The sequence below is a fragment of the Panthera tigris genome, chromosome E1, assembly GCF_018350195.1.
Source record: "Panthera tigris isolate Pti1 chromosome E1, P.tigris_Pti1_mat1.1, whole genome shotgun sequence".
Taxonomy (NCBI): domain Eukaryota; kingdom Metazoa; phylum Chordata; class Mammalia; order Carnivora; family Felidae; genus Panthera; species Panthera tigris.
The window spans coordinates 3,964,041-3,976,345 of NC_056673.1; the positions used below are offsets into that span (position 1 = coordinate 3,964,041).

At 48.0% G+C, this 12,305-nt stretch overlaps 1 protein-coding gene across 1 annotated transcript in view; it reads right to left on the reverse strand.

Annotated features, from left to right (window-relative positions):
• Window positions 1-12,305, reverse strand: part of STX8 (syntaxin 8) — a 252,706-nt gene that overhangs the window by 178,623 nt on the left and 61,778 nt on the right. The window contains exon 6 of the mRNA XM_042967115.1: window positions 8,280-8,372. Coding sequence (XP_042823049.1) covers window positions 8,280-8,372 — 93 coding nt within the window. The remainder of the gene's footprint in view (window positions 1-8,279; window positions 8,373-12,305) is intronic.

Consider the following 12,305-nt stretch of genomic DNA (forward strand, 5'->3'; position numbering starts at 1 on the left):
AGTCCGGCCCATCCCTGAGACCTCAGCCGCCACCTGGCCGTGGGGCTCTGTGTCATCCCGGCCACGGCGGCTGGCCTCTTCTCTGACAGCACTCACCATGATCAGAGAAGGTACCCTGATGTGGGCGAGTACTCGTTCAGTGTCTGTCTCCCCCCACCCAGACAGTAAGCGCAGTAAAAAAAAAAAAAAAAAAAAAAGAGGGGCGACCTGGTTTCTCAGTGCTGTTTTTCATGATACAAAGGCCCATGGTTGGAAACACGAGCAAATGCCCCCACTGCAATATGTTGATTTCCTGTCCCCCAAAGCGGCCGAGTACTCTCGGTTCAGATGCGCAAACTACTATGAACACTGCAAAGGGCACAGACGCAGATTTATAGACCTGGCTCCCTTATTCTGAGCAAATTAAACAGACAAAATGACAGGAGTAAGTGGGAAGCTGGGCGATTCCCCATAACGGAGAGCACAAACCTGATGGATGGTCAGGGCACTGCCCGGTGGAGGTCGAAGGTCACCCCTACACGACCCCTGCCTGCCTTCCCCTCCGCCTGCTCTCCCTTCTCCTCTTCACCGGGCTCTCTGGACTCTGGGGACACTGGCCTTCTCGCACGTTCGTTCCTCAACGTGCTGTGCTCCTCTGCACATAAGGAGCTTTGCATATGCTGTTCCCTCTGTTTGACATGTTCTTTCCTTTAAATCTCAGTACAGTGGTCATTTCCTCAGGGAAGGCTTTCCTGGGCCTCCAACTGCATCAGGCTATTCTGTTGCCCTCGTGGTACCCTGTATGCTGCTTACCAGGGTCTCTAACTGGGGACCTGTGCGGTGATCTGTCTAATCTCAGCCTCCCGCACCAGGGCAGAAGCTCCATGAGGGCAGAAGCCGTGTCTTCAGCCATAGCTGGAGGCCCACATTCCAGCACAGACAGGAAGATGGCAGGCGGCTGGGGGTTGGGGGAGGGATGCCCTCAGACTCCTTCCCACCCTCAGAATTTCTGAGATGGAAGTAACTCACAAGTTTCTTTTCTTTTCTTCTTTCAACATTTATTCTTTTTTTTTTTTTTTTTTTTTTTTGAGAGACAGAGCATGAACGGGGGAGGGGCAGAGAGAGAGGGAGATGCAGACTCTGAAACAGGCTCCAGGCTCCGAGCTGTCAGCACAGAGCCCGACGCGGGGCTAGAACTCACGAACCGTGAGATCATGACCAGAGCTGAAGTTGGATGCTCAGCCAACTGAGTCACCCAGGTGCCCTACAAGTTGTTTTTTTTTTTTATGAATGAAGTGCGGGCGTCAGAGCCCTGCTAATTAGCTGTGCTAATCCTAGCAGCTGGGCAAGTGCGCTGAATGAAATCCCAGTAAAGGAAACTTGAATCCAGGTTGGCACAGCCATTTACAGAAAACTGTTCCTGCACCTGACGTTTACGTGTCTGCATTCCAAAGCTGGGGGCGCGGGGAGTGGGGAGGGGTGTGAGATTCCCGTGTCGGTTCACAAAAGCCCGCTTGACGGGTGAAGCGCCTGATGCCACAGGGAAATGCTCACAGAGTCTGGACCCAGCTCTCCTGGGTCACAGCTCTGGGCGGTGGATCCCGCGTCCCACTGCTCACATCCCACCTGCCAAGCAGTGACAGGAACTCCCTGCACCTTGGGCCATTTTATATTTCCCTGGAAGGGGCGCCTGGGTGGCTCAGTCGGTGAAGCGTCCGACTTCGGCTCAGGTCATGATCTCACGGTCTGTGGGTTCGAGCCCCGCGTCGGGCTCTGCGCTGACGGCTCAGAGCCTGGAGCCTGCTTCCGATTCTGTGTCTCCCTCTCTCTCTGTCCCTCCTCTGCTCGTGCTCTCTCTCTCAAAAACAAATAAGTGTTCAAAACAACAACAACAACATTTTATATTACCCTGAAAAAAAAAAAAAGGTGGTTTCTGCCTGTCTTGCTTCCCTCCAAGCGAGGGCCGGGGGTGGGGGGTGGGGAGCACCAGACAACATGGCTCCTACCACAGTCACGGCCTTCCAGGGTTACAGGCTCACGCAGGCCTGGGAAGCATCCTTCCAGCTGGTCTCCCAACCCCACTGCTCGCCAGGAGGGCCGCATGGGCAGGGGGCACTTACTAAATCACAGAGTGCTGTACTAGGTCGAGGCGGAAAACCAGGTAAGTACTCTGTAGCCCTGGAACACAAAGAGTCTTCTTACGGCGGTGTTTCCCAAACGTCAGCTTTTCAAGTACCACCTTTAGAATTCTTTGCCGTGTTCGTATTTCATCCACACCATATACGCTCAATGTTTTCCTTTGTATCAACTCGCTATTATGCTTTTATAATAATATATTATTACATAAATATTACGCTTATTATGGTACATATTATGCTTATTTTTCTGCTTATACAGTTTAATTGAATAAGGAAACTTTATATTGCTGTGAAATCACAGGTTTCGAATGTTAGCCGTTTTTATTTCTGTCACACGTTGAACTATGCAACTATTAAGATGTAAAGTGTTTCTCCACATATTTTCTAAAACCACCTTGCCTAATAACACGCTTTGGGAAATCCTCATCCTGAATACCCCACCAAAAATTCTGTCACCGAACTGTCCACGCATTTCATTAATACAAAACTAAATTCGATTATCAAAGTGCTAAATAAACGGTGTGGGAAGCTTCCGGTAGGGATCGCCTGGGGCACTGGCAATGCAAACTTCCTTCTGTGAAGGCTGCTTTGAAGAATTTCTTCAAGAGGAGCTACAAACACCTGGAAGGCTCAAAATATCAAAACGCATTTTTTAGCATAAGGGTGGTTAACCAGAATTTACTGACAACTGATTAAATAAAAACCACCGTTAATTCTTATATTAGCTGCCTGTTGCTGCGCTAACAAATTATCACAAACTTAGGGGCTTAAAACGACATACATTCGAATTTCACGTCCATGTGAATTCCCAGTACGTATGAAACTAAATTTGATTTCGATTTCCAGTCCAGGTGGAAGGATCTTGAAGGACAGATGAAAATTCTTCCTCCCCAACAGTATACACCACGTTTTCCAGCAGTCGATAGACATCTATGCATGTTCTTGAATAAAGCGTGATCTAAGACCCAGAAAAGAAACCACTCCCACCACCAACTCATTCCTTTACAGTCCTGGAGATCAGAAGTCCAAAGTCAGTTTCACTGGACCGAAGTTATTGTCCCTCCAGGGGCTGCAGGGAAGAATTCATTTCCTGGCCTTTTCCAGCTTTTAGAGCTACGTTTCCTGTATCCCTTGGCTTATACCCTCTTCCTCCGTCTTCAAAGCCAGCAGAATAACATCTTTTCAGTCACTACCTTACCGTCTTCTTTCTCATATCTCTCTCTGCCTCCCTTTTATAAAGGATACTTGTGATATTTAGGACCCAACCACATAATCCAGGATGATCTTCCTGCCTCAATACCCTTAATTCCTTGACAAATCAGCAAAGTCCCCCCTGCCATTCCAGGGATCAGGATGTGCATATTTTGGGGGGGGCCACTCTCCAGCCTACCACATTACCTTCCTAGACTTTCAACGTGAAAATTGAGTTGAGGGGTTCTAAAGACCTTTGCGATGGCAATTCCCACCTTTGTGTGTCCTTCAATGACATTAGTCATACTATTAGTCTAGCTCTTTGAAAGGACACACCGGTCTCATCAACCTCAGTATTGACACTATGAAGGCAGTTTCCCTCCTTTGTCACTTTGGTTTCTTTTAGAAAACAAGGAAGTGCTCAGAGGTTAACAGAGAAGCATCAGAAGGATTGGGCCAAATTTGGGATATCTGAACATCAAAAAGAATGATGAGGACTGGCACATATTAGCAGCAACTGGTGTATCGGCCTGCTTCTGGTGCCCTTTCTGCCATCAGAACTGTGCCTCCACGGTTCTTCTTCTTGGTGCTGACTTTAAGGCTTGGCCAATGCCAAAATCAGGTCTCAAAAACACCTACATTGATCGAGTCAATCTCGTTCATTTGCTTGTGTTAGTGCTCTTTGCAAAAGGCCCTGTCCTCTCGAGCATGAACTTTAAGGAGCTGCTTGGTAAGCCAGTGCCATGACTCCCCTTCTGGAACAGCATCTGGGTAGTCAGACATGAGCCCTTTGTGGCCAGCTATCCGTACATCTCAGCTTGAACTAAAGGGCACTAAACTCTGTAGTTCCCTAAGTGATCTCATTGGCTCGGTTCCCCACCCTACTCACCTGCTCCCCACCCCCACATCCAGGGTGTAGTTAGGTTTTCCCCTCCTTCCCCCCCCCCCCCCCCCATACTGGCACTTTCAACTTAACCCCTAATCCTTTTCCTCATCAGGCCTAGTCATCGGCCCACAAACAGGGCAGTTACTGGTGTTGGTCTGGCCCTTTTTAACTCTACGTGAGAAGATTGGAACCCGAATTCCTAAACTGATGATAATTCAGCCCGTCGGCTTTGCGGGTTATGTTCTAAGTACAACGTGTTTTGTTAGGAAGGTCTTGACAGTTGATTCCAAAATGGCCTGGCTGGCCTATTGTTTTTCTCATCTAATGAAAACCCAAAAGAATAATCCAGCAGGTCAGTAAATCAAATGGAGATATTTACAACAAAAGTGGTATCCTGCTCCAGGGTCCCCGACGCCTCGTTACGCACTCAGATCACAATAAAAATCCAGATGGGGCTGCCACCGTGTTCTCAATACCTACAGATATAATGGCCTCTCTGATTTGGACAAAGGAAAGAAAGGCTGATTGTAGTCTTGGCAGGGACAGAATTTTTTATCCTCAGAGAGACTCTCCGTTCCTACGAAGGAAAATGGCTGACTCTGCCCTATTTCTGAGGAGCGAATGTGCACATTAGAAAACCACCAGCATAACAGCAATCTCTCTGGGAGGCCGCCACAGAGAAAACCCAGCTTATTTTGGCAACTAAGTGGAAAAATGCCTCGTGTTTATCTATATACACACGTGTGTGTCCGGGTCCAGAATGGAGATGAGGAGTGGGAGGTACGGAGGAAGAAGGGAGGACGATGGGGGTAAAACGTGGGCTCGGAAGGAAGAGCCTCCGGCCGTGCCAAGGACGGTACCCGCGTGTCTGTGTGACGCCGAATGCACGTCTGTGCGCGTGCGCGATTTGCATCTACAGAGTGAGCACAGAGGAGACTGCACGACAGGAGAGCGCTGAGTCAGTTCTCTCAGGACGTTTGCTGGGGGCGCTGGCTCTCACGCTTTGCAGGACACTGAAACCATCTGGGGAGCCTTAAAGACGCTGGCCCTGGCCCCACCCCTGGAGACTCTTGTCGAACTGGTATAGAGTACTGTGGTGAGCAGAACAACGGCCCCGGGACGGCGTCTACTATTCCAGTCCCCGGAACCTATGAACATATCACCACGCACGGCCAAGGGGCATTCAGGTGGCTGATCGACTGCCCTTAAAGTGGGGGAAATCATCCCAGATTACCTGGGTGGGCCACACGGAATCACAAAGGTCCTTAAAGGCAGGAGAAGGAGACAGAAGTTAGAGGTCAGAGTGATGTGATGTTAGACGGACTCGATCCGCTATTGTCGGCTTTGAAGATGGAGGAGGGGGCCGCGAGCCAAGGAATGGAGGAAGCCTCTAGAAGCCAGAAAAGGCAAAGAAATGAATTCATCCCTGGAGCCTCCAGAAAAGAATGCAGCTCTGTGGACGCCTCGCCTTTTCAGCCCAGGGAGGTGCGGGCCAGACCTCTGACCTCCAGAACTGTTAACATGGCAGGTGTGCATTGTTTCTAAGCCACTAAGTTTATGGGAATTTGTTACGGCAACAAGAGAAAACGAACACTGGCGTGGCCTGGGCTTTGGGGGTTTGGGGGGCGGTTAACGGCTCCCCAGGTGATTCTAACAGGCAGCAAAGTATAAGAACCACGGGACTGCAGGGAAGACAAGGACGAGCCGGCAGGATTGCTTATGCCACAAAGATGCCTGGTGATCGCGCCTGGGAGGTGAGCAAGTTCCACCCCCCCCCCCACCCCGCCAAGAAATCCACCACCAGTTCGCGGCCACCTGCCCAGAGATGACCACACATGGCGGACGGAGCCACATCACAGCATGGGCGTGCTTCACCATTTTGGTGGCTAGAATCCTTCCTAGTCTGACCCACTGAACAGGCCCTGTTTCCTGTAGATAAAGAACAGTTATCCCTGTGAACAGATTTTCTCTAGAGCTTGCTTTCTTACCGACGCTCTTTCGGGGAAGGAACCGTTCGATGACTGAATTATATGCAAATATATAATCGAGCACATTCATGTTAGCGCCATCGGGATAAGGACTCAAATGTCTTCCACTCTGCGTTTGAACTATTTTTTTTCATTTTTTTTTTTTAACGTTTGTGTGCTTATTTTTTTCAGAGCGAGCGCAGGTGTGCATGCACGCTTGAGTGGGGGAGGGGCAGAGAGCGAGAGGGAGGGAGGGAATCCCAAGGAGGCTCCGCTCTGCTTTGTCAGCGCAGAGCCCGATGTGGGGCTCGAGTCCACGAACCGTGAGATCGTGACCCGAGCCGAGATCAAGAGTCAGACGTAACCGACTGAGCCACCAGGCGTTCCGCGTGTTTGAACTGTTTACAAACCACTACTGGGATTATAAATTTAGAGGATCTGTCCCTTTGCTTCAGCAACCTACTTATTTACGACAGATGATAGCCAGATGGACTTTATGATAAATGCAACAGCACTACGGGAAGAAATTAGCTCGTTCTCAGTGGCCATGGAGAAAAGAGCTTGCTGGTTCTGACAGGCACAGCCCTGCCTTCGGGGCAAGGATTCGTCCGTTCCCAGGCTGCCGCGCTCGCAGGTGCGTGGGCAGTTCCTTGAACGCCCCACGCCATCACCAGCCTCCATGACGCTATCACCAAAGCTAAGGCCTTAGAACCTCCCACCTTTCTCTCCCTACGTCGTCTTCCTCAGAGAGGAAGGGGAGGGTAGTAGAAAAGGCAGTCACGAGCATCGGGTGGCCCGTGCTGGAACCTCGGTGCTGTCACTTCCAAGTGACGTGACGTCAGGAGGCCCGTCAGCCACTCCGAGCCCCGTCTCTATCAAACGGGGTTAACGCCGCCTTTGCGACGCTGCGTACGGATTCAATGCAATGACAGTGATGAACAAGCTGCACGCACAGGAGGGGCTCTTGCTAAATGCCGGCTGCACGGACACCCCACTGTTGCTATGCTTTCACACCTCACCTCCATGCACAAGCTTCTGACGTCCCTCCTCTGTGGCCCCGTGCTGTCACTGAGACCCGGGAGCACACCTCCATGGGCCCACTTGGCCTTTCCACTCGGATGGCTCACTGGCATCTCTACCTGGACACGTCCCGACTGCGCTCAGGGTCTCCACTCACAAACCAGTGGCCCTCCCGCCCCCAACTGTCCACCACAGTACAGGTGTCACCGGTCAGTCACCTGCATCCGCCCTCCCCCCCACCCTCCCCACCTCCACCGAGGCTCTCCGTCAGGCCCCGCCCCTCACACCACACACCCGCCCCCAGCACAGGAGCCTGGCAGGTGGGCCCCCGACAAAGCTCGGTTTCTCCCCGGCCATCCTGCGGTGTGGGAACCAATCTGGCTCCACCAGATCTGTCACCTGAGTCCAGAACAGAGATCTTCAAGGACTTCTCTGCCCTGCAGCCTGGTACTGTTGATGAGGGAGGGGCCAGCTCCACCGGGGATGTGGACCACACGGGGTCCCCGCGGCCCGGTGAGCCTCACATCACGCCCAGCGCTCTGAGCCATTTATCACGTCACCACATAAAGGACACGCTCCTGGAAGCCTTGCATGGCTCGGAATACGGCGAATTTTTTTTTTAATGTTTTTTGGGTTTTTTTTTTTAGTTTTTGAGAGAGAGACAGAGCATGAGCGGGGGAGGGGCAGAGAGAGAGAGAGAGAAAGACAGACAGACAGACAGACTCTGAAGAGGGCTCCAGGCTGCGAGCTCTAAGCACAGAGCCCAACGCGGGGCTTAAACTCACAGACCACGAGATCATGACCTGAGCCGAAGTTGGACGCTCAACCGACTGAGCCACCCAGGCACCCCCAAGAATACGACGAATTTTTTAAAGCAGTGACAAGGGACTGGCAATTTCTTATCAAATTTCTTCACGTGGTTTAGTTAACCATTATCTGAATCTGCCACAAACCACCCTCAATGGCGTCCAACTGTAATAATCTGCCGACATTAAACTACTTTACATGTTTTGTAGTACCGAGATCATTTAACGAACATTAGAGCCTTGAGTATTTATACTAAATGGCAAACACGGTTGACCCCAGACATGTTCTTACCATTTTGTTCATCTAGTTCATTCCCAATCTCCTTTCCCATCTGTTTCTGACGACTTATGATAGAGGACAGGGCATCGAGGCCTGCATCCTGTTCTGAAAGAAAAAGCAAAACAGGCCGCTAAAAACCAAAGGAAAACAATTTGAAGTCCATACCTAGGCATGTAGTGCAATTCAATATACGGTAAAAGCAATATAAGGAAAAGAAACAAAAAAACAGTTAATATTATTAAGAGAAAATAAAGAAAACAAACTATTAAATACTTATTTCATACCTTAAGCTAAAATGATTTCTTTTTTTATTTTAATTCTTTTTAAGTTTATTTATTTTTGAGAGAGAGAGACAGAGAGTGAGTAGGGGAGGGGCAGAGAGAGAGAGGGAGACACAGAATCCGAAGCAGGCTGCAGGCTCCGAGCTGTCAGCACAGAGCCCGACACGGGGCTCGAACCCACAAACCGCGAGATCATGACCTGAGCCGAAGTCAGACACTCAACTGACTGAGCCACCCAGGTGCCCCTAAAACGATTTCCAGATAAATTAAATTTTAAGATTGCAAATGAAATAGCAGAAGTTTTGACTACATCAACATTTAAACTTTCTGATGCTTAATACACAAAGAGCATTTACAGCTTAGTTAAGACAATTTTCCAATTTTGTAAATGGGCAAAGGATACAGACATGAATTTCACAAAAGAATAAAAACGGAAAAATAAATAAAAGCTTTGACATCACTACTTTTTTTTAAAAAAATTCCAATAAAAGTAACAACGATGAGTTTTTGTTTTTGTTTTTGGATTATCGGATATGCAAGGATTTAAAGGCATGCCGATGCCCAGGGTTCACCAGTGTGTGACGGAGAAGCTCCTATGTACTATCATGGGAGTACAGGTGACATACCTTTCTGGAGAGCAGATTGGGCCTGTCTTTTCATCGATCAATTCCATGTGTAGGAATGTGAGAAAACATTCAGCTTGTATGCAGTGAAGTACGTACAGGATATTCCTGGACACGTTTCCTGTGCTGGTTATCGGTTTTATTGCCTCTGAACCCCAACCTCACCCTTTTTGACTGTGCAGTGAAAATACACCTGGGTCCTTTAAGTAGCTTTTCCTTTGCCAGCTTTGTCAATAGACAGGACCGCGGAGACACCGCGGGAGGACAACGTTCGGCTTCCTGGCTCCAGCCCACTCTGTGCCACGAGCCCGTGCACAGCAACACCAAGAGACCGGCAACTTCTTACGACACACCCCCACCTTGGGCCGTTTCGTAACAGAATACCTCCGGCTCAACACTGCCATGAGGACAGTATTCCCTGGCGCCCCAGAGGGCAGATTTCCGGAAAGTTCCACCAGCTCAGCACCGCAGCGACCCCCACACCTCAGTCCCGTGAGGTGCTTCCTAGGACACTCGATTTCAGTCCGAGAGTTTGTGATTGCACCTTACGCCTGCTATTTCTGTCTCCTTGCCTCATTACTCTGATCCCCTTTGGTTAACAAAACATTCAACTTTCCCCGTTCAAATTTCTTTTTCCTGATTGGATCCAGACTGATACGTTTCTAATAGCGAAACCCTGGAAACTACTGAATGCCCAGACATGGGGATTTGTTTAAAAACATACAGTATATTCATAAGGAAAACACTAATAGCTACTAAAAATGATATTATACAGGAATATTTTGATGTTAAAAGAAGTTCATGATATGTCAGTAAGTAAAAAAAAAAAAAAAAAAGGATGCTAAACGATATAGAGTAAAATAGCAAAATATATAGCAAAACGATGCAGAGCAAAATAGTAAAAAAAATAGTTTGTGTTAAACGTAAAGATGTATTACTTTTCTAGATTCTGAAATTTTAAAGATAAAAGAATTCAAGTCACTCTAGATATTGTCTTTAAAATGTGATGTTGTTTCTTTGTTTTCTTTTGTTTTGTTTTTTAACTAGGCAATTTCAGCCATCTCTTTGAGCTTTTTTACTTTGCTTTCGGGTGCCTTGGGAAGAACATTCTGGGGCTGAGTCTCATGGCTCTTTCTACCCTAGCAATATGCCAGATGAGGGCAACGTGCCATGTGCGGCCTGACTTGCTGATGGGGATTTTTCAACGACTGCTTCACAGAGAAGCGTGATCTACAAAAGCAGGAATCACGAAGGTCTTTTCTCACCCAAGATCACATTGACATTTACTTATTTTTTTTCCTAGTCTTTTCAGGGAATTAAGCCATGACACTTAACTTGTTAATTCATCTGGAATTTATTTGAACTAATGGTGTGAGGTAAGGACCCCTTAGTAACATTTTTTGACACTATGTATGTTTTTAACTATACAAATGACCTGCCATCTCCAGGGATTGTTCCAAGGGACCATTTTATAGCAAAAATCACTTTACAATGAGGTCCTTTTGGTCTTAAGTAACAACCTTTTGGATGGCCTCCAAGTTAAATCTATCATCGGCCTAGCGCCACTATAGGATGACCGATGTTATGGTAAGATTCCAAATGCATCCCAAGAATAATCTATATGAAGGACCAAGGGTCAAGTGTCAGCCTGGATTAAAAGGGAAAACAATTCAAGAGAGGAAAGGAGATTCCTCCACGGTTCCAATTAGGAAAAGAATCATTAAAGTCCTGAAGTCTCTTTATCTAGTAGAGACACGGATTGCGAATGAAAAAACCTATTCCTCCCTCTTTTCTTTCAACCTTCACCCACCGTCTGACTTAACTGCAGAAAGGTTATCTTGCTAACGCAAAACAGAACAAGGGTTAAAAATTCTGCGCCACTCGGATCATTTGCGCAAGAACTTAGCACCTCCTCACTATGTTAGAGTGCTGTCCATACTCCCAAGACACAGAAGGTCCAGGTAATGGAGATGGTTGTGTATGTGTCACTGACCATCCTGATGACCCGAGCATCTCCCGGCTTACCACAGCATTTCTAAGGGGATGTGGCACAGTTACCTGAGAGACAATGAGCCAAGATAAAATGCTGCTGCTCATTTTATACAATCAAGACCCACGCAATGATGCAGAGGCATGCAAACCTACGCTAACGTCATGCTCATAGCTCATTACCGTAACTGCCCCCCATCACATAGCCCAAGTCACCCTGATACCATAATCATTTGCAACATGCCACACTCTCCCAATCATCTGTCAGCATTACAATGGTGTGAATTTTTAAAAATGTAGGAGCACCGGGCTACATATACATATATATGATAACGGCCCCCTGAAGATGTCTTCATCCCAATCCCTGGAACCTGAAAATACGTGACCTTACATGGCTAAAGTAACTCTGCAGATGTGAATAAGGCTAAGGAATTTGAGATGGGAGAATGTTCTGGATTATCCAGGTGGGCTCAATGTAATCGTGAGTCCTTAAAAACAGAGAATCTTTCCCAGCTGCGCTCAGAGGGAGCTGTGAAGAAGGGTCGGAGGGTTGCAAAGTGTAGGCTTTGAACACCAAGGAAGGGGACTGTCAGCCAAGGGACATGGGTGGCCTCTAGAAGCCAGAAAAGGTGAGGGAATGAATTCTTCCCTGGAGCCCCCAGAAAGGAAGCAGCCCGGCCAACGCCTTCATCTTGCCCAGTCAGATCTGTTCTGAACTCCTGACCTTTAGAACCATAAACTGACAAATCGGTACACCGAGTCACGAAGTCTGTGCAAATTTATTGCAGTGGCAACAGAAAACTAATACACTCATTGTTTTGAAAATCCCTCTGGAATAATTAGGTGTTTGGATGCTTCCTATCTTTAGACATTCTGAAAAACCATCCTCTAACGGAACATCTTGTAATTGTGGGAGGACTATCTGGTGGCTGTGGGCCGGAGAGGGACAATCAGCATGATGAATTCTTGCCAAAAATAACAAACCCGATTCTGATCAAGCCCGCTGAACCTAACTACCAATTTACAGAAAATATGTGGGGCAGAGGAGGACGTTAAACAATATATGGGGTTACAAATAGCAGGTCTAGATACTGGGAAAGTCCAGGGCGAATGACCCTACTTCTCCAGCAAAGAAATTGCACAGG